Genomic DNA, 22,927 nt, shown 5'->3' on the forward strand with positions numbered 1-22,927 from the left:
TCATATAAAGCCAGCGATTAATGCGTGGAGAAGATGATACCTGTTCTGCCGCTCATTCTGCTTGGAAACATTGAGTGTATGCTCCTGGAAAGTACAAATGATACTATTTTTTAATTCTGATTTTCAAATTGGCATTGAGCACAGAATCAAGGGCTGCCTGTGCTCAAAAAACTCTGGGTGTTTGCAGTACAGAGATCTACTTTTAACCTCTTAGTTTATTACACGCTAGTAGCCCAGCTGAAAGCCCGTGGAGCTGGAGCGAAGGTGTGAGTGGGGTTTTGCTTGAGGACATCTCCACGGGTCACCATTGGATATCAAAAAGGGGGAACTCCCAAGTTTACCACGTGGAAAGAAGTGGAGCAGAGGACCCTGTATTATTGCTTCTTTCTTCAGACTACGGCCTGTGCTTCCACTATGACATTTCCAGGAATGCCTGTTACGTTCATAAATATGGATCTTGTGTCCAGCTTGGCTGCTTTCGTTAGCCACGCTGTGGAGTGTTTTGGACAACGGAAGGCACACCACTACTCTGTTTATGCTGAAAGCAGTAATACTAAGATGAAGGAGTCTGTAAGTAGAAAAAAAAATCCATTACAGGATCAAAAAGTAACCATAACAATTATTTAAATGCCTGAATCAAGCCTTTATAGAGCAATTTGTCATCAGCTTCTCTCAGGAGCAGCGTCTGTATTCTTTTGACAAGGAAAATAGGTCAGGGCTGAATTGTGTTCTAACTGCAACTGTATGCGAGCAGCTTAAGGAGTTGCAGCCCGTCTTTGTACTGGCAGCTTGGCCCTCTGCACAAAACAGAGCGAGTCCAGGAGAAAAATGAAGCCTGGATTTGTTCTTAAACATAGAGATCAGAAACTGGGTCCTGCACGTGAAGAAATAAAATATTAAGGAATGAGAAGAAACTGATCACAAGGTTTCATTTGAGAAAGCTAGCCTCATGCTTGAGGCCATTTTTTGCATGTTTGAAACTACGGACAGAGGATGGCAGTCAAGATGCCAGGGGAGAGGGGCAAGGTGCATGTTAAAAGAGGCTGAGGAGTTCTTAGGTACACTTTTTTGTGCATGCTCCCACACACTATTTTTGTGAATAGGCCTAGCTCACATTAGCCATTGGCTTGCTGGGTCCCAGTTCTGGTTTGCATTATAGTTTGGCTCACCCCTGCGTCATCACTGACGCTTGGCAGCAGTCTCTGAAGGACCATCCCTGCATTTGGAGTTTTGCTGAGATATGCTGGAGTTTGTGCAGTGTACAACAAGTTTGATAGCTTTTAAAATGCACGTGCTCAACTAGTGCCAAAACAAAAATACTACAAGAGTGTTGGAAGAAAACCTGGGAGAGAGTTAACGCACTAGGATTGGTGTATGTTGCTGTGCTGTCCTGGTACAACTGGGGTGAAACTGTTTATGATCTAAGCAATAAAACCAGAATCCTTTTGTCAAGGTTGTTACTTCTATCAGGTACCTATGTTTGCCATTGTGATGACAGAATTGGGTAAAATAATGGAAGTAAAGTTGAGGGAGGGGAGAGTAAGAGTCGTAACATCTAGACTTTCAGCAGTTCTGAAGGTTGAGAGTTAGGAACTGCACCAGACAAGCTTTTTGTTTGCTTGTTTTTTAATGAATTTTGTTCTGGGGTGTTTAAGGAGATTGAATGTATTTGTTTTTCCCAAACAATCTAGGTACAACATCGGTAAAATGGATTTGTTCTTTAGGCAAAAACAAGAAGGATAAACTATGCTTGAGTACTCAGGTGTACTGAATGCTTCACTTATGATATAACACGTCAACTGTAAAGGATGCGTATGCATGTGTGCTTTGTTTCTAAGGCATTAATATGAAATCAGTAGAACTTCATGCTTTATAGTTTGAGATTTGCTTGGTGCAGAAGATAAGATCTGTGGAGGTCCTCTTTGCATAGGTATTGCCACTGGCTCATCTCAAGAGTCATTGCTGAAGCAGACTTCGTGTGCTCCTGGTAAGCCTGAAGTTCTGTATTCCAGGCTATGACATTTAAAGGGTGTTTCTCATCTTTTTAAAATGTGGTTTTAAAATCACATCCAACAGTTCCTTTAAACATTATATAAGTGCCACAGCTAGCTTTGCAGAAGGCTTGTGGAGTCGTATCCCACAATTAAACCTCTAGCTCTGGACATATGCACCCGTGTGTGCTTGCACTCCCATGTTGGATGGGCGCATTCGTTAACCATATGCACATTTACTTAAAACCTGGCTTGGAAAGCCTATGTTTATTCCAGATCCACTCACTAAGCCATTTCTAAGCAACAGATCAACGCATGTAAGCTTCACAAACTTGCTAAAGTGAGATGTCTAATGGGAATTGGATCCCTTCCCTTCAGCGTGTTCTGTCTTTAATCCTACCCTTAAGTAGATGGGGTGACTTTTCCACTCCACTACTCTTTTCTCAGGGTCAGAACTAACTAGGATGACGTAGAGTCCCGCAGTTTTTGTGCTGTGCGTGAATCTTGCTCAGATGAGTCCTTAAAAGACCTGAGGTCTGTGGTGCATGGGTACGAAGGAGGTGGAGAACAGGACTGCATAGCCCATGGAGACTGTTTGCAAGGACCTGTTGGAAAGCTGGATACACAGTTGTGCTTTGCAGAATGTGGCTTCTCAGCCTGTGTTTCCTTAGTGTATGGAGGTGCAGAAAGCAGCTCCCTTCTCCAGAATGGCTGTTACCTGCGTAGTGACACTGCGCGTCGCAGGAAGCTCTGTCCTGTTCTCAAGGAGAGGTGGGGAGAAGCAGGCAGCAACCCACCTAGCTTCCTGGTGCACTTACTGCTTTGTGGAAGTGTCAGGTGAAACCACCTGCTTTGTGCATGTGGCTCCTCCAGAAGTGTGTGGTCCTCTGCCTTTCCCTGCCGCATCTGCAGCGAGGCCGGGCTGCTGGGGAGCCGTGTCCCAGCCAAGGGGCTGCAGCCCCAGCCAGGGAAGACCGTTCCTGTCCTGCCCACCTTGGGGAAAGGGTGTACAAAGGGTTGGTGTCTGCCACAGTTCCTCAGGAATGAATGTGTACAGGGATCTTGTGCTTCTGCTGTCAGCTCAGTGCCTGTGCGAGGTGGTTCCCCAGGCTGTGACTTCTGCACCATGTGCCTTCTGGGGCAGTCCAAGCGACCTCAGAGCATGAGCTTGTAGAAAAGGCATTCAAAGTACTCATGCAGATCTATATGCTACTTTAGTTTAACAACTGTAAGGTTTTCACAGCCTGAACAATTGTTTGTTTTGTCAGTGTCTACTTTAAGAAGTGTTATTTTAGAAGAAGAAGGGTTCATGCACTTTGTCTGTCCATTTGTGCTTACCGCATACTACTTCCCCTATTTGTGCGTGGTATTTTAAGCTTCATTACCTCCCAGTGTTGATATGTCTGTGCTGCCTCTCTAAATTCAGCTGATGCCTGTTGGCTTCATTGCATGTTTCCAAAAATACGAACTTCAGAGCAAGAGGATTCGACCAAAATAAGCGTTGGAAGGAAATAGTTGCAGGACACTTGGATACACTGTGCTACAAACAAGTAGTGAATATGAAATGTACAGCACTTTACAGCTACCCTGTCTCATCGTATGCTGGAGATCTGTCTGCGTGAGTGCCTTCTAACTTGCTCTTTCTCTTTCTTCATGCTTTCCCGGATTCAGAGAGAGGTAAATGATTTTCATTTTCCCATTATTCTCCGTTTATCCTTCTGGCATGCACGTTGTAGCAGTTTGCTTGTGAACACTGTCGTACAGAAGCTAAACTTGAGTGAGGTGAATTCACGTCTGTCACCTTCTCAGCTTGCTGTTAACTGTACTGTCGAGTTGAATTGACCATTTCTTTCTTTCCCAGGACCCAAACTCTCAAGTATTAGCACAGTTTAAAGTCATGTAATACTGTGGGTTTTGATGTTGGCTTCTTGTGTAGATATTGTTGTTCTCTGTAATCTGAAATACAGACAAGCTGTATCATAATATCACCTTTCATTAAAAAAATAGTGTGCTGTTAAGAGCAGGGGGTTATAAGAGCTAATTACAGTGGCAGTTGGAAATGTTCATATTTATTTCCCGTTTTTTGCAATCGTTTTGGATGCAGCTGGGTTGGTCGCTCGCCCTTAGAGCGGGACAGAAAGTTCTCACCGGTGCGTTTGGTTTGTTCGGACGTACAAAGGGACCGTTTGGGATCCTGGACAATGCTTCCCGTGTGTGGGAGCACACACAGCGAGGCATTGTAGTCCCGTGCTTTGCAGCACAAGGGCTGCAGCCACGCCAAAGTCTCCTGCTGACGGAATCGTATCCCACGGATGAGATGTGGGTTTGTTTGCTCTTCTAAATTGCAAAGACTTGATGCTGGGACTGGGTGGAGGAAAAGTGCTTTAGAGATGCAAGCAGTCGCTCAGGTTTGCTTTGTGGAATATAATGAGGACGCTTTCCAGGGTTGGCTGGTTTTTAATCACTTCTTTAGGCAGTATTGGCCTAGGGAAATGTTTGAACTTCCTTGATGATGGCTTTGCAATCTAATGTAGATTTCATGCGTGTGGGAAGCGATGATCCTCCCGGACGAACGCTGGCAGAAGTGTGCTGCAAGCAGATTCGTGGGCAGTGTCTGTGCATGACTGCTGTGTTCTCTGTCTGCATAACAAAGAGCAAGGAGAACCAGTGAGCATCGCTTACAAAACGATTCTCAGTGGAGAGATTAACCGCTCGGGTGTAGTCTGCTGTCTTCACTTAAATGCGCAGCAGTGCTTTGAGCATCTCAACTTGATGTATTTCTTTATTAAATCCTTAAATATTCCCTGTAAACAGAGGCCTGCAGCTTCCAATTAGATCTGGAAGACAGAAGCATTGTCAAAAATGTCTAAGTACTAATTTGTTAAAATCAAATTTACAGGATCAATTGCAAAAAGGCTGTTCGGTGGTTCATCCGCATAACAACACATCTATTTTAAGGAAATACAGCATTCATATATGCTGTATTTCATACTGTGCTAGACTGGCCGTCCCGAGGAGTTAAACCAACAGTTTGTGTTGCTACAAAAGGGAAGCAGCAACTGCAGCGGGCTTGACAAGTTACCTCGTTTGTGTGCTTTCCTTGAGAGTCACGCTGCGCAGGGTCGGAAGGCAGCCCCCTGGCCATGCATATTTCATAAGCGCTGTGAAGCAATTAAAAAAAATCACCTTGAAAAATAAAATACCATGTCAGTGGTCATTGTCTCCACTGGTTTTCATAGGATCTACCCCTGAAGTTCCATCTTCATTTACATTTGTTTTAAAAACCAGGTGATGCCTGAGCTGCTGCTTGACTTGTCAGCCTGCCCTTCTATCCAGCAGCTGGAGAGCAGCTGTGAGCCCCGCCTGCCCCCTGAGCCCAGTGTGGCACACTGGTGGCCACCGGCAGGCACATGGTATGGGGGTTCTGCATGCTCCGGTGGAGGTGCATGGGCACCCCAGCGCTTGCCCTCACCAGCACTACGAGATGGAGTCTCCAGTGTGGTCCTGGTGGTGACCACAGCTTGTAGGCAATCCTCCTCGCCTCGCCCATGAAAGCAGTGTGCTTCACACATGCTTCAGCTGTGTGATCGTGAGGTGAGGTTGGGAAGGAAGACAGCAAGGAACACGAATCTTAGCTCTACGAGGTGTATTGCTGCTCCTGCGTTGGCACGGCTAAGGGATCTGGAGAGCTCATATTTAACATCACACCTTGGCATGGCTCTATATATGTGAATCTGTGGTCCTCTTGCAGCCCTTGGTAGTAAAAAGGGAAGGGCTTGTAATGTCACAGAGCCTTCCTCTGGGTGGGGAGGCAGTGGCAGCAAGTCTGAGGGGAGTCCTGTCCGAGAGGAGGTGGCAGCCAGCCTGGAGAGGGGGGAACACATCTGGGGGAACGGCTTCTGCAGCTTTGTGAGGATCCACGTGCTAGAAGGAAAACGGAGTGAAAGTCATGCAAATGCTTTCAGGCTTGGAAGCACTGGGCTCCAGAGGGCCGAGCTGGGTATCGGACGTATATCAGCTCCGTGAGGATTTTCACAAACTAACTTGGACAGGCACAGAACAATGGCAACAATAAGACATCAAAGAACAACCGGCAGGCTGTGTGTTTTAGGGCTGCCAGATGAAAGCCTCTGAGTATCGCACAAAGTAGCCACGGCTCCTCCTCGAGAGCTGGCAAGTGACGTTATCAAGAAACGAAGCAAACTCAGCCTTCCAGCAGGGGATAATTTGCACTGCACATTTTATGCATGAATTAGAAAAACAAGCCACACTCTGTCAGTGCCAGACCCTTTGAGGAGAATTTAATAAGTGCAGAACTGATGTTTTGCTTCAAGGAAACTTTTTTTTTAAGTTGTGTGAGGATTGAAATAAGAAGTGTCCTAGAAGTCTCTGCTTGCTTAACTACCTAGGCCAGAAATGAATGGCCAGGGCATGTAACGGTGAAGAAGCCTGCCCTACTGGCTTGCAACTGGGGAGCAGCCAAACAGGCACAGGAGCTCTGTAGCCTGGAATCGCTGGAGTGAAGAGAAATTGCAAGGCTTTTGTACATTTTTAGGATTGCCAGCAACTATCAGAAACTTTGGGAAAATTCCTTTTCTTCCACAACTTTTCCAACTCTATTAATTGAGGAGAGAGGAATAGATGTGGTTAAATGCACAGAGATGGTTAAATGCTTCTGGGGGAAATGGGAAGGAGAAGACTCACGTGAGTGGGTTTTTTTCTTCCTTCTCCTGCAGGATTTCATTACACAGTAGATGATACAGTTACTTGGTGAAGAGGGTTATGAGTTTCCTTTGAAGGGAGTGGAAGGAAAGCAGTGGTCTCATTCAGGGTCTGTCTGATGTCTGGTAGGTGAAATGGAAGTTGAAAGGTCCTCAGTAAGTCTTCTACAAAGGGATTTTGCAGCTTGTAAATGTTTCATCTAGTTCTGGTTTCTTGCCTTTGGATTTTTCTCCCCGACATTGCAAACTACTTGATGTGAGCCTGCTAAAAACAACTGGCCCGAGCAGAATCCCACGCTTCACTTCAGTTACAAATCATTTCCCTTCCTCCTATGTAAAACAGCAGTCTTGGTAAAAGATTTAAAATCTAAATCCAGAAGCCTTCTAGTTGTCGTCATATATATTACTGCACAGCTTCTTGCAGCTCAACGTCTCTGCTGTTTGTGGTACTAGAATATTTGGGTGTCATAGAAAAACCCAACGAGCATGGTCTTGTGCTTTGTGGCCCCACAGTCATGGGTGCGGATGTGGACATAGAAATCAACAGTCATTTTTGGTAGGCTCTTTTGGGTGAACTGGAATCAATTTTAAGCCAAGCCCAGAGGATATCATTTTCTGCTTTGAGGATTCTTGTTACAATTTGTAATACACAAATCTGCAAAGCAATTCACATTTTTTGCATGGGTATCATTTTAACACAGTTGTTTAAAATAGACGCAGTTGAATTTTGATTGATACAAGTAAAAATTTCCTTATTTCAGGGTTCGAGACTAGGCTGTTGGCTTTTTTGTTATTATTATTAAACAAAAAAATGGATCAATGCAGTTCTACACACCTTTGGAAAAGTAAATTTACAGTGAGAAGGTAATGTGCTGCTCTTTCAGGCCGTACTTAATTGGCATGTCTCCTAGGACTTCAGCCTAATAGTGGCAAATGGCCGTGACTGCTACTCAGACAGGACAGCATTAGCATAAATCACATTTAATGCGATTATATTCATCCAGGGTTAAGCATTGAAGTGGTGCCTAGCCAGGTGTTAAATAGGTATGGCTATCTAAGTTTCAGTCAATTACTGTAGACATTTAACAATTAAGGAGGGTAAAAGAGCAAATAAAAATGAAATTCCTTTCTACTTAGCACCTTACGTTGCCCCTGCAATTCTCTAAATTGCTTTTTAAAATGTCTCTCGATAGCACTGCACTCTATGAAAAATTAAGAAATTTCTGCTGTATTTTTTAACTATTCAACAGAGCCAGTCTCGCCCACTTGTGCAGCAAAATAATTTTCTCACCTACTTTTCTGGTTTTCTGGCTTTTTTCCAGAGTACTAATATACACCCAGTTCCTATATCCTGAAAGATGCCCGTGGATCTTGTACTACACTTGCAAATGATTAAAACATAATCCAGTCTATGCAGTCCCCTTCTCTATAATCCTGTACCAACAGAAGTGGTGTGTTTGTGTTGTGAATTTGCAGTAAATATGGAGCTTTTTGCTGCAGTGAAATACATTATTCTCCCATTAAACTCCCCTGTTGTTCTCCTTGCTGACATGAAGGGAATTTTACCAGGGACTGTGGTTCAAATCCTGCAAATTTCACGTGTCCTTTTGAGACGAGTAAGACTCCAGCTGGATGAGATGTGATCTATTAATCCTGTCCTGTAATCTGTATCCAGCGATGGGTTTTATAAAGGCTTTTCATTTTCTTCTTTCCCTTGTTCTCCCAGCAAGGTGTAAAAACAGGAGAATGGTAAGAGTAGGCATTTGCCCTTTTCCATAAATTTCTATTTCAGACACGTTACTTGGCACTTCTTCATTATCAAAGGGGCTGGTTGCACATAAATCTCACTTAAATGTTAATCAGCTTCAAGTGAGCTGCCCTCGAATGAAGGCTTACAGAGTAAGCAGGTAAGCAGAGTAAGGCTTACAGAGTAAGAAGGGATCTGAAGCGAAAGAAGTATCAGAGAGCAGTCTTAGGGCTTGCTTGGTACTCAAGGCTTTGGACAAGCAAGAAGCTGTTGGTTGCCTTCTGGTCCTATGTATGGAAACAAGGCTTCTCCCAAGTTTTATTCTGGTACTGATGATGCTGGGACAGATAACTGAGGAGTGCTCAGAGCCATGCCCTTTGCCAGGAGAGCTTTGTTCTCCCTGCACGCAGAAAAGCCTGAAGCAAGGCTGCTGCTGGGGATGGAGGAGCCACCAGCCTGTGCAGCCTTCTCCAGGTGCCTGCCTCCAGGCCTGCCCTGTGGGGGTGCTTCTGGGAGTGTGGCATCTGGGTGACTTCAGGAATTAAGGAAGTCAGAAGTATTGTTTGCATGCTGTCAGAGTGGAAGAGGGTGGCTTGCTTGCTAATTTTGATTGATGACTTGAAAGCAGATGGTGCTGGCAGGGCTGTGGATGATGCACTACCGCCGGTTTTGTGGAACTCAGATTTCCTCCTCTGTCTCAGCAGATTTACAGACGTGGGCCCTGATCATCTAAAGGTTTATGCATATTCACAATTACCATATGTAATTAGCTGATTTACTTTGTTCAAGCTGTTCAGGTACTTAAAGTGAAACACTGGTGTGTGCACCTGAAACACCGCTCTGCAGGCTTTATTAGCTCAGTCAAAATTGATGTACTAGCCGGTGTTTCACTCGCTGCCCTAATGGTGCTGTAATTTCATACCGCCTGGTTTGCACATGCATGCTGTTACACACAGAAATATTTACAGAAGCAGCAGGACCAAGCGCCAGTCGGGAGATGCTTGTGAGAAGTGTTTGTGTTGAGGCCGCGTTGCCTGAGCCAGGGGGGCAGGGCCCTCCTGGCAGCTCCATGCCAGCACCACCGGCAGTACCCACCTCGGGAAGTGCTGCTTTTCGCACTTCTTCAGGTTGACAGAGTGTGAGTGGGATTTCGCAGGACAAAGAAAAGATGTTTCTCGCAGCTTAGGGGGCTTCCCAGGCCAAGCAGCAGAGAGGCATTTATACTTCTTCAAGAAGTCTGTGGTGGAGAGTGTTAGGTGACCTGGGGTTGCTACCATCTCTGTCAGAAAATGAAAGCATTGCGTTTTGACTAAAAAGAGCATTTTTGTGGGCAGTATTTGCCCTATGGCGAGTGCAGAGCACTCATCAGGACTGCTGTCATCCTCCTCTCGCAGGGACAACAGGACCAGAGAGGGAGGTGAGCCTCCTTGTCACCCGGCGTGTCCCGCTGCAGGCAGCACGTACGTAGCACTCGCTGGGCCCCCTCACCACAAGTGTGGCGGCTTGGTCCCTTGGCTGCAGTTAGGCCTCCAGGGACAGAGAAATGTCACCTCTGGTTCTCTCGCTGCAAAGCAGGCATGCTCATTAAGTGCCAGCACTGTCCTCCTTCCACACTGCTCTCCTTTGATCAGAAAACTGAATTTATGCTTGTGAGAGAAGTGAGGCTCAGTGGGCTGCCTCCAGTCCCTGACTCTCCCTTTAAAAGCCTGTCGAAAATACTCTTATCTAAGGTGTTTCCCACTTACAGGGCACAGTTGTGAGTGTTGTTCCCTCATGACTGAAATCTTGTCTTTGATCCTGACAGAAATGAGTCTTTAATTTAACACCGTTCTCATCATTCAGCTCATTTTTACCTCTGCAGTGCTTGGAGCGTTTCACTGCGAGGTGAGGTGCTGGCTAAATGCATGTAGTGTTACTTTACAGACTCCCTTAAGGCTTGAAATCCTCACAGCTCATTCTGGGCCTGAGAAACCCTCTGCAGGGTGAGATTTCGTGTGTCTATGGGGGCTGGTCGGCAAAACCCATCAGGGGCTGGGCAGCACAGAGCCAGAGCCCTGCCTGGCCTGGTGTCCTGCTGCCAAGCTGGGTACTTGGTTGTGGCAGTCACAGGCAGTTTCTGAGGCTGTTAAAACTTGGGTTGCTGGCAGTGCATTACGTCTTCCAAGCCCCTGTGACTTGCTTTGGTGGCTTTGTCCCATCTTGTTTTTTAATCATGATGTGTTTCTAATAGCTTTCTGGCTACCAGAAGGTGCGAGTTATCTTCAGAATTTGTACAGCCCCTCAGAGGTGATGGCTTTGTCTAATCCTGGTACCGCACAGTGCTCCTGGGGCTGGGCAGGTTGCTGCTGCTTTAAGTGGGTATCTGCACAGCACGAGCAACTCAGCAAAACAACACAGGCTGCTGCTCCTGGGATGGTCTTGTAAAGGAACACATAAATCACTCGTTTATGTGTCCTCGAAGGAATATTACTGATTTGAGGTTAATGCTCGTAAATGGTAATAAATAGCTGTGTAACTAATGGTACCACAGATGACTTTCAGTGCTATTTAAGTTAATGTGAACACCGGTTTCAGCTGTTACATCTGCCCTCTGAAAGAATAGGCTTGATCCAACAGTGAGGTGTGTGCAGCAGGCTCCCCATCTGTGCATCTTCGTTAGCCTGCAGCGATGGTCACTGCCAGCAAGTTTGCCGTGCACCTGATTCCAGCTGGGAATCTTCATTTTGCTTTGGAATCATTCAGCTGGGAGGAAATAAACCCTTTTACAAAAAGGCTTGGCACACGTGCAGAGAAGCATCAGCTTTTTCCAGGACAATGCCTCAGTGAACTTGCAGTGCAGCACAAGGGAAGAAGGTGCTGGGAGGCTTTCGCGGATTGTGGCTGAGGTACTCAAGCGTGAGGCTGAAGCTAGGAAACCTCCATAATAGACAACACCTTCCTGGTCTATTACACTGGACTAAACCACAATCTCTAGTTTTCCCTGATTACTTGAGGACAAACATCTTCAACTCAAATAGCTTCTACATTGAATGAAGAAATTGGCAATTCATGCTAAGTTGAACCCTGCTAGGGATATTTACAGACTACTAAAGTCTGAAATATTCCTATAAACCAATCACGTGGTTTAGGAGGGAAGGGAAATTATGTTTCTTTTTGCCCACATGGGATATCCCTCCTATTTCTTCACCAGTTAGGGTATTGCTGGCAATTGGTTATACGTAGAGAGGAAATGCAGTGAAAAGAGGCTTTGGGTGTAACAGGCTGCTGGGGGCTCCAGCTTCCCTGGCCAGGTTTAATTCGTTAGCTACTCATCATCATTCTGCTAGGGAGGCAAGGTCCCAAAGAAATCTGCAGACAACACAAGGGTCACAAAGTAGGATGGGGTGGTGGCTGCTCAGAGGACATGAAAAGGTAGAGGTGCAAAACCAGGGAGTGCAACGTCCAGTACGGAACAAAGATGGCTAGGTAGCATGAAGTGTTGAGAAGAAGCCTGGCTTTGCCTGGCTTGCATGCCTTCCCATGCTGCAGCCCCAGCTTCAGGCACCCCGTGTGCAGGGGTTAATGGATGCCTTTGGCCTAGGAGGGTCTTGAGGGCAAATAAGTAATATGGGGCCATGGCGATGGGCTCTCAGAGCAGGGGCAGCCCTGAACTTGGTAGCCAAAAAATTGGAATGTATCATAAAACCCTGATGCTTTCTTTACACCATTGTCACACTTTGACTTCTTCATAAGAGCTCAAACTCTTAAACAGCCTGAGAACAAGTAAGCGTGCTCCTGGCATGTCCGTCCCCCATATTAGATCGCTATACCGTGTTGTGGTGACTGGATGGTACAGTGCAAAAAATCTCTTTTGTAGGGCATCCTTATTTAACTTTTGAAAAAATAAGGTCAGAAATTTAGGCCAATTAGCGTGAGCAAAGCTCAGCAGGTTCACATCTCCCTTATGCAACCAGATCTCTAATTATTATCTGCATATTTTAAACACTTTTTATACAGTCCTTTGAAAGCTGTTTTTCAGCTTTTCTATCATTTAAGAGCTTCATGTGTTTTCTTTTTTTGTCTTACTCTGCAATTCCCTCCTCTCCTTTGTCTTCAATGAAATATTTGAGTAAATTTTTCTGTGTATTTACAAATGCAGTTGGAATTACAGGTTGTAAGTTCAATAAATTGCCAGTGTTATGAAACTGTAACGAGCTCTTTAATTATATAGGTTAAGCCTCAAACCGTAGCCATGTTTTAGGGGTATGCAATTTATTAATTTTGTAGATCTGCTTTGTCTAAGGCATGCTTTATTCTCTGGCAGCTGAGACATAACACTCGTTAAATTAAAGCAGGTCGTACTGTTTCTAATGTGTTAATTTGTTTTGTCTGTGCAGAGACTTTGCTTATGTGGCAAGAGACAAAGACACAAGAATTCTGAAATGTCATGTGTTTCGCTGTGACACACCAGCAAAAGCCATCGCCACAAGTTTACACGAGATCTGTTCAAAGGCAAGTGGATTTAAAGTCAGCTGCATTCGTCTGCTGAGAGCTCCCTGAGCATAATACATGTATGATCAGTGATCTTACGCGCTGTTGGTTTAGTTTTTTCTCTCTGGCAACAGGAAATGGCATAGAGAATTCCTAAAGGAAAGGACACGAATTGGAGTGGTGGGAGGGTGAGCATTTGGAACTGAGGGTGATATTTGCTTTTGATTTGACAAGTGTGTATACAGACTGAAAATGTTCTTGAGTAATAAAAGATGTGGGTTCAAAATGGAAAAAGAACATGCAGTTTCAATGAATGAGAAATGCTGATAGGAAACTTCTCATCAGGCCTTGTTTGAATGGTATTCTTCAAGCATGAAAACAGTTGTGAAGACTTTTTTTTTTAAAAAAAAAAAAAGTGAGAAGGAGGGAGTTAAGCTACTGTAGTTAGAAATAAATGAAGGATCTTGGCTCCTGTAGTAGCACTGTCTGTAATACTGGAGAGGACTGTGCTCTTCAGCCATTTCACCTTACATATCTGCCACCATTCCCTGGGTATTAATTTTGTTTTCTTGAATGGTCAGCTCACGAGTGTCCTGTGTATGGTCATTTCATGCAGTGTTCGGGCAGCACATCCTTTACAGCAGGAAAATCTGTTTGAAAGGCTTGATAGCAAGAAACCTAAACCAGACTGCTTGAAACTATTTTTAATTCTCTTATTGAGCTGTGGTGAACTTGAGGCTATATTTGCCTTTATAAAAATATTACACTGCTCATTTTGTTTTTCTTTAAAACGTGGCAGTTTGCACCAGAGCAAGAGGGGACAGTGGGGACAACATGATCAGTTCTCCCTGTGTAACTTGTCCCTCCTCCTGAGTCATAGCTCTTCTAGAAAAGCTCATTATTAAACCCTTGGGTTTTAAAATTCTGCTGATTTATTTTATGCCTGTGCTTGTTTGCTTTTTACATTTTGTCTTTGCATTAGTGAATGAAGGTCAGGGGTGTCAAGCTCCTCTCCGTAGCCAGCTGTATAGTCTAAACATTTTTAATTTTTGTAACGCTGCAGACATGGCTACTGAATTTGTGATGTTTCACACGAACGAAGTGCAAATTTACACTGTGTATTACTGTGACCTTCTGGGCAGCAGGGTTTGCCCGAGGCAGCAGCAGAAGGTCATGCTGCTGCTGTGTGAAGCCGCCTGGGGACATGCTCAGGTCTGGCAGGGAGCCACAGGGGCTGAGCCTGGGGAAGCTGTGTCCCTCGTCCTTCTCCAGCTCTCGGTTCTCACAGGTGTTTCTAGTAAGTCTAGCAGAGAAAAATGTGCTACGTGGGCCCTGCCACAGCTGCTTCTATCCAGCCAGCACAGCATCTAGGAAATGCCACAGCAGCTATGCACAGGGGTATCTCACTGTGCTGTCAGCAAGGCAGCAGAGCTGCCACGTGTGTAATTGTGACATGAAACTCCCAGCAATAATTTGGGATCAGAGAGCAACTGAGCATTTTCAGTCATAGCTAAGTGTAACACGGAATGAAATAGGATTGTGCTGTTAGGCCGAGCCTGTTCCTTTGTAGTTCAGCCATAGGTATAACCCTGATTCAGCAAGCACTTGGCACGTGCTCTCTGGCACACCAGACCCCTTTGCTGAGTCAGGGCTTATCCCTAAACAAGTGCGTATCGTTTTTCATCCTCAGGGCGAGTACTGTCATATGTCCCTGTAAGAGAAATTACTTCCAAATATGAAACCTAGAAGGGAAAAAAAAAAAAAGAAAATTGCCAGAAATATCATCAGACAAAGTGTCATCTGCTGGAACACCAGTTATCTCCGTAGCTTAATTACAATTAATAGTCATCAGCATAAAGAAGCAGATAAAAATGTTTCATGAGCTTTGGAAAACCTTCCTTAGCTTCCCGGGTCCCTCCTCAGTCATACGTTTTTAGGGAATAGCCATCCAAAGTGCCTGTTTTGAAGTGTTTTCCTCTTGTGCTAGGATTATACATGTTGGGGGAGGAACATGTTACATTTTGCATGGGATTTTTAATTACAGAAGAAACATAAAAATGGAGGAAAAAATGACACGTAGCAGAAGATAGACCAGAGAGGAACATAAATAATGAACACACTTCTTTGTATATTAAATATTTATATTTCTTGCTCTGTTACTCCTCCCTGCAATTTTTCTGTTGATAAAAATGGCTTCCTGCCCCCCCCCCCCCCCCCCCTTCCATTTGTCTCTCAGCTAGGCTTGGGTGCCTCTTAAGCTCTTGATGTAGATAAAGAATGGTGAATAAACTGACAGCAAATAAAAGTTCTTTACACAGTATAACCTGTTTAGTTAAGTAATTTCTGACTCATTTCTGGAATGAAGCTTTTAATAGGAGTAAAGTTATGCTTAGAGTTACTACTATAGTATATTTTTGAAAAAATGTGGTGTTATCAATGTCTTATTCAGATTATGGCTGAACGGAAGAATGCTAAAGCTATGGCTTGCAGCTCACTACAAGAGAGGAGTAACGTCACCCTTGATGTTCCTCTGCAAGGTACTATACGTTACAGCTCCAGTCCTTGGGATTGTGCTGTTTTAGATATGTTTCATTTCTGCTGCTTCTTTTGACTGAAATGCATGGAGAGTGTAATCCTGTCTTAACTGCTGTATCTGGTAAGCTGGTATTGTATGAAACATTTTTAATTCTTGGTCAAGTAATGCAGTCATGACAGCTTGTGCATTCCAAAATATGAAATTTGCAACCACAAAATCTTACTTGTGGCTACCTGCACGTATATCCTGCTCACATCAAAATACTCTTGACTTTCGACTGCACGAATTGGCCAAATATGCCCTAAAAGCAAACTACGCTCCAGTTAACCACAAGGATTCAGAGGAGCTGTAGGACTCCTTCCCCTTGGTTTTATCATCAATTTTAGTGACTTCCAAGGCAAGAGGTGCAAGTGGGTTGCCATCCAACCTAAGGGTCTTCTGCACACTCTACTGCATGGTGAAAGGAAGTTGTCTTTGCATGCCGTTGTTGGATCTAGCCGAATAGCTGCTGTTTTGGAAGTATTCCCGGAGAACAAATGTACTATGTGTTACCTTACAGGAAAATATATGCTTTTAGATCCACCAGTTCATACTAAACATCTTACTCTTAATCCATCAGCTTGTGTAATTTTCTGCTCAGACAGAACTATTGATTACTTGTAGCCTGTGTTTAACACATTAACAGGGATGGTATTAAAACAGTTTCCAGACTTTACATGGTTATGCAGTGAAACTCGGGTCTGTACATCTCAGAGGCGCATTCATTTATACTCTCTCTTGTTTTTTTTTAAATATGTCAGCAATATAATGTGACCCTATTTTTAGTGTAGATGAAGAAGAATTGAAGCAAAAAATTAGATGATGCAACATTCTAATTTGCTTAGGAATTATTTGGTATTATTCTTGTCAGAGGAAGTGTAGATTTGCTTTAATCAATACAATACTTTCAGAGTAGAATGACTAGGTAAACTATTTGATGTTATTGATGAAATAAAAGTATTTCCCAGCTGCGAGTAGTGATAAACAGAAATCTATCTTCGTTCCCATGTAGTAGATTTCCCAACACCGAAGACAGAACTGGTGCAGAAGTTCCACGTCCAGTACCTGGGCATGCTACCTGTAGCTAAACCTGTGGGTATGTACCACTGTGACTTCTGACTTCAAAGGTAACTCCCATAAACTCTAAGGACTGGATTCTGGCTCACCAAGCGTAAATGCATGATTTTCAAAGGGTAGCAATTCTTGAACTTCAGTCATAACAGCCAGACATGAAGGCATCTAGTGTTCAACGCTTCATGTAAATGTGTGTTTTGCAACCAGGGTATTTTGGGAGCTGCTAAGAAAGCATTTTCTTTCTACTGCTTTCTCTGAATATGAGCTCTGCTACTGAGAAGGGCCTTAGAGAACTGACATAGTGCAGCAGCTAAACACGATGCTATCCCATTTTTTTCTAAGCCAGAGGCACCTGTTTTGCTTTTGCAGATGAAGAAAACTAACTTCACATCCCATCATCAAATTCATTTTAATGATTACAAAACAATGTGTTTTCTATCTTCAAGTAAAATCGTTATTGTTCATTTACACACATTTTCTTCTGTTTTAGGGATGGATACTCTGAACAGTGCTATTGAAAGTCTGATGGCTTCCTCTAGCAAGGAGGACTGGATGCCAGTTACTATGAATGTTGCTGATGCTACTGTCACAGTCATCAATGAAAGAGTAAGGCAGACAGTCTTGTTTAAAGCATGTTTAACACGAGTGTTGAAAACAAGGAACACACAAGCTCTAGAAGTGTTCATTTTTACTAGAATTATTTTGCTTCTTTTGCATTTTATTTCTTTCCAGGGCTGTCAGTCTGCACACATCACTGTTTTATAGAGGCTGTTACTGCTTGTGTCTGCTTTGGCTTTATTTACCATTCCAACCATATCCTCAGAAATATAAATTATAAGTATTCATTAGATACTTAAATTCAGTGTTATCCTTTCTAGAAGTTTTGAGCCTAAAATATTGCAGGGTAAGCCCTAAGTAGCAATCCTACTTTATTCTTGGTATGGAAGTCAAAGGTAATACTACAATGTGTTTCACATCCTGTCCTTTTATCTACATCTGTTGATGAGGTCCTAAAGCAACATTTCTATGCACCAGTGATAAGGGAATATCTTCATGAAATTCTTCGTGAAATTGCCACATCAGTTTTAAACTTGCAGTACTTAAAGTGCACAAGATGCTCAGTGCTAACGCTCTAAGCCCTTGGGTTCTGCTGGTAGCTGAGGAGGGGAGATCCAGCACCGGCCTTTGGACACCGGCTATACGTAGATAGATAAAAGGAACTCCACAGTACTGCATCAGTGTTCCCTCCCAGTTTATTCAACCTAAAGTTGGAAGTAAAGTTCTGTTGAATATCCAATAGTAACACACAATCATTTCGTTCATAACCAGAATGAAGAGGAGATCATGGTGGAATGTCGTGTACGGTTCCTGTCCTTCATGGGAGTAGGCAAGGATGTTCACACATTCGCCTTCATTATGGATACAGGAAACCAGCATTTTGAGTGCCATGTTTTTTGGTGTGAACCGAATGCAGGCAACGTATCAGAAGCTGTTCAGGCTGCTTGTATGGTAAGTCACCTTGAAAAGGCACCTAACAGTACATAAGATTTTCTGCTACCTCAATAAACGTATTTCTAAATTTGCAATTATATTTCCTGAGATAGAGAGAAAACACAAAGCTAGTGCTTGCGATTCTCATCTATTTAATAAACTAAAAATGAGTTTGAAATGTCAATTCAGTGAGCAGTGCCCCTTTAACATCTTACCTCCACAGATGCCTCTTCTATATCTCTGTAAGTTAGAGATCTCTTCCTTTGTTACAGAAGTTATCTAATGCTGGAAGAACACTGTGCTCCCAGCTGTGTTACACAATGCAGTGACAATACACTGAAAAATAATCTTTGTTCAAGAACAGATGAATCCAGAAAACTTATTTGTTGTTCCTATGGCTTAGTATAGCACATCTGTCATGTGCTAAAGAAGAGACTGACAGACCCACGTCCCATTGACTTCGGTAGGGCTGTTTGTCACAGTCAAAGTGGAGGTTTGCCTGTATTTCATGAGAAAGTATTAAAAATGTATTTTAAATGTCCTTAAAGTATTGGATACAGTGAGGATTGCAGAATGCTTTTGCTCTGTTGCAGTTACGGTATCAGAAGTGCTTAGTAGCCAGACCACCTTCACAGAAAGTTCGGCCACCCCCACCTCCTGCAGATTCGGTGACAAGAAGAGTTACAACTAACGTGAAAAGAGGAGTGTTATCCCTCATTGACACTTTGAAACAGAAACGCCCTGTCACCGAGATGCCCTAGCTGCGTAAGAGAGAAGATTCTCCTAACATTTAACTGCAGATAACAGTAGCTACGCTAAGGAAAATGACAATGTTTGGCCTTCCATTTCAAATTGCTGATGCTTTGTCTTCAGAGAATTTATCCTTATCAAAACAATGTCAGACAAGCATGTTCTCTCGTTCTTGCCACCATCGTGTGATATGAAAAGAAGCATGAATAATTTTTTGCTGTCAGTGAGTTACACCATGAGCAATGGAAGGTCTGCTTGACTGTAAATACATGAACATTACCGAAACTCACAAAAAAAGGAACATGGCCACGTCCTTCCCAGTGAACTCATGCTAAAGTCCTTGGAATGAATGATGCCAGAGTTGATAGGTTCACCGTCTCGAGCTGGATTTGCCACAAACCAATCTTAAGTCCTACAGCACTTTGCTCGGTTTTCAACACTGGAGTAGGTACCAAGGATCAGCTGCCGTTGAATTACTGTAGATTAAATACCAAGTTTTATTTTTTACTGAACTACACCTGTTAATTTTAAATTGTTTGTCAGCATTGGTCTAGTAATCACTGCAGCATCTCCCTGACATGCTTTTGAATCATTGCGTCATTTGATCGCCTGTTTATACATTATGGTTGTAGAGAAGAATCACGTTTGATACCAAACCAATGCTGAAAAATCCAGGAGTGTTTTCAGTAGTTGAGTACAGGGTGACCCACTGAAGTTTTTCATTTTTAAACATACAAATGCAAATGTTGGCTGTTAAATTCATTGTCCCAAATCTGTCATTAATCCATCAAAAATTAAATTTGTTCCACATAGAGCTCATACCAACCAGGAGTAAGAAAGAATCGGTAGTTTTACTGTCTTAAAACTCTTACAGAAACGAAAATGTTACCTACCCTTTCCATATGAGTGTTTGATTATTTGTTCAGTTAATTACCTGGTTGCACAACTCCCCCTTCCCCTCAGTTTGTTGCTGAATACTTACTGAGTCACAAAAAGAACAATCATATTTTATATTTGCACAATTCAATGAAATTTCTTTTACTTTTAATGCTCTGTGACAGAGTAATGAGAGATGTTTTCTAACAGGACAGTGCTTCAAGTGGGACAACTGCATTTCAATGCTTTTGCTCCAAAGGCCTCCTGTAATTGCCTTGATCCACACGCTAGTGCAGATCCTGACAAAGTCAGCACAGTATTGGCCCTTAAAACTGTACATCATGCTAATCTTCAACTGCAGCTACATATCTTTAGTTTCTCCCTTTGCCATCTTCTATTAGACCTGCAGATTGGTACAAATTTTGGAAATGGAAAAGGAAAGATATTTTTAACTAGTGTTAAAAATGTTTTGCCTCCATTTATAGGTATGTTCCAAACTGTATTTGTCTCCAAAGTCTGTAAATTTGGTCACCATGTAATTCTAAAAGAATGTTGTCGATGCTGTTTTTACAAGAACTTTTTATTTTGCTATACCAGATTGTTATAAACAAAGAATGTTATTTTTTTTCTTATTGGAAGAAATCAACAGCAACACCTGGGCAAAGCAAATTGAGAATAAAGGAGAAAAGGACGATGATTCAAGACATTTCTGCATGGAAAATGTAGAACTACTAAAGTGAACTCAGCCTGAGGTATGAGCAGGGGTAGGTGAAGGCTAGCTATGCAGCTATGGCCATCTAAACTGGAGGAGCTGATCCTCCTCTGATCTCTGTATGACAGAGTCTGCACCCATGGCAGTGGAGCAATTCTTTCCTTTCCTCCTGCCTCCTTTGGACCAGATCTGTTGTTCGTACAGTTGGAAGAGGAGTCAGATCAGCGTAATGTGTAGAAACTTAAAGAAATCAGCCAGGTCTCTGAATTTGATCCAGTTGGCTACTTGGCCGTGCAGGTGACAGGTTATGCCAAGCAGAGAGAGGAAGCTGGACTTGAGAGGAGGCAAACCCATTTAGGATTTGGATTTGCAGCTGTTCTACAAAGAATTTAAAACAGTAGAATCCAGTTTGGTAGTTCTATCAACACAGTGCTGAGTCTCCCCAAGAGAGATGGGGACTCCGTGTTTAAACTAAACCACCGCGTAGGAAGCAGCAGTGTAAAGGTAAGAACCTGGGTGCAGAACCTTTACACATCCGTGTTGCCAAGGCTGTACACTTAGTTAGCTTTCACTAGCAAAATGTTCAACTGCAGGAAGGGCTGAACGAGAAGACAGGTATTTGAAAAGCTGTGGTCACTTGCCAATGTGTGTTTTGAGTTTTGTGTCTGTTACCAAAATGCTGTTGATTTTGCAACTATTTAAGCAGTGTGCCAAGTGGTTTGAATACATTTGGCCCTTTTGCTGCAGCAGAACTTATTTTCCAAAAAATTAAACACAGCCAGGTGGTTGCAGAATCAGAACCTAATATTGCAAAGCCCGTTACCTTTAACGATATATTAAGACACTTTTACCATGGCCAAAAATGTATGTATGCCATACGTGTGTTTGAGTACTTGCCACTGTTTTAGTTGATGTTCTAGCAACCCTTCAGTTATCTATGCATTTTTTTATAATACCTAGTGATTCTGTAGGCAGGCAGCCATGTTCAGTACGCCTTGTATGTCTGATGCCATATTTTAAATTAACCTGTTAAATACAGCTTAAAATATTTTTATTTTATTTATTCTATTTTTACTGAAGTATCCTGCGTTATTATGTTGATGTATTGTCTTTACTGGACGTGATCTTGTAACATTCTCTACTCTGTATACTATAGATTGCCCAAAAAAGGCAAACCTTGTAATTATTTGTAGTCACATTTTTATTGAAGTCTGTAGAAAAATCATGTAAAGCAAAGCTAATTTCTTAATTTTTTCAATGCAAGTAGTAAGTTAGAGGTAAGTATCACACGTCAGTCATGTCATTAATGTGCTCTCTTGCAGAAGCAAGGAGATTTATATTCACAGTCAAAAACTAGAGATAAAAGCCTTTCTTTTGAAATCTGCAGTGCTGGCTGTAGGTTTTATTTAAGCCACTTACTTTCATTTGAAGGGGAAAAATGGGATGCAGGAGATGTAAGGCCATAGAGGCCACCTACAGGGGGGTTAAGTGGGAGTAAAACAATTGCATGGAAGGGGCATAGAATCCACTCACAATAAAATGAGTTCTTAGAGATAAACATTACGTGCAGAGCCACCTGTACCTCTTGAAACAAGAGGCCCTTTTGTGATAGGAAGAAAAGCTGGGAAGTATCTAATAGCTTATGCCAGTTCTGTGTAATTTACTGAGAGTTCTACATCCCTTTTAATTTTATCAAGCATTTCATAGATCGTTGTTTGATTAGGAATCTAAAATTGTTAGTAAAGCACCCACAGAAAACAGTTCTTATTTCAGCAGCTAATTGGGGCTCAGCCTTTACAGCGTTACCATTAATGCTACGATTCCTTCCTTGGGCAGGTCAATACGGTACTAAAACTTGTGCTCTACAATCAGCAGAAGTAAGTTCGATTTTATTTTAACAGCATTAAGAAAGAAGGAAACAGCCACTGTTTATTAGCAGAGCTCAGTCTTGCATAAAGCACCGAATTGACACTGAAAAGGATAATTTTCCCTGCTGTTGACCACTTCTGCACATTTAAATGTAATCTGTTCTGAGAATAAATTTAGCTGCATAAAATGATTGTCTCAACTGTTACTGGTCCATGGAACTGGGAAAGTCTGTCTTCTTTTCTAAATTGTGACTGGGAGGGAAAAACATACTGGTTGTATAGAGGCAATGGAGCTTTTTGCATCTGGAAAGCTCAATTAACAGTTAATCTAGTTGAAAATTACAAATATGTAACTAGATTGCAGAAAACTAGTTACATAAGATACAATTTTACTGTAAAAAGTCACTTTTAAAGTATTTAATGGAGCGTTCAGGCTTCTATCTACAAGACATCTGAAGTCAGCCCCAGATATTGCCACTATGCAATGCTCGGTGCTTACAGTGTACGCTGGTGACCTGCTCAATCAAAATCTTCTCTACGAGCTCTTTGATATTTTTGCTAAGATCAAGTTTATGACTGGCTTAGCCTCCACAACATTTCAGACTGAAACCTCGCAAAGCAAGATAAGGCCAATGGTGGAACACCATGATGT

At 42.8% G+C, this 22,927-nt stretch overlaps 1 protein-coding gene across 17 annotated transcripts in view; it reads left to right on the top strand.

Moving 5' to 3' along the window:
* APBB2 (amyloid beta precursor protein binding family B member 2) overlaps positions 1-22,463 on the top strand; it is a 171,408-nt gene extending 148,945 nt beyond the window's left edge. For 10 of the 17 annotated variants that reach the window (XM_035326500.1, XM_035326501.1, XM_035326495.1 and 7 more), the window contains 7 exons: positions 3,663-3,668; positions 12,836-12,950; positions 15,379-15,466; positions 16,517-16,600; positions 17,069-17,184; positions 17,908-18,087; positions 18,663-22,463. In XM_035326500.1, the coding sequence (XP_035182391.1) occupies positions 3,663-3,668; positions 12,836-12,950; positions 15,379-15,466; positions 16,517-16,600; positions 17,069-17,184; positions 17,908-18,087; positions 18,663-18,830 (757 nt within the window). In that variant the 3' untranslated portion in view covers positions 18,831-22,463. The remainder of the gene's footprint in view (positions 1-3,662; positions 3,669-12,835; positions 12,951-15,378; positions 15,467-16,516; positions 16,601-17,068; positions 17,185-17,907; positions 18,088-18,662) is intronic. The other 7 variants (XM_035326502.1, XM_035326505.1, XM_035326503.1 and 4 more) reach the window with 1 other exon arrangement.
* Positions 22,464-22,927: the final 464 nt, after the last annotated feature.

The sequence above is a fragment of the Oxyura jamaicensis genome, chromosome 4 (genome assembly GCF_011077185.1).
Source record: "Oxyura jamaicensis isolate SHBP4307 breed ruddy duck chromosome 4, BPBGC_Ojam_1.0, whole genome shotgun sequence".
Lineage (NCBI taxonomy): Eukaryota > Metazoa > Chordata > Aves > Anseriformes > Anatidae > Oxyura > Oxyura jamaicensis.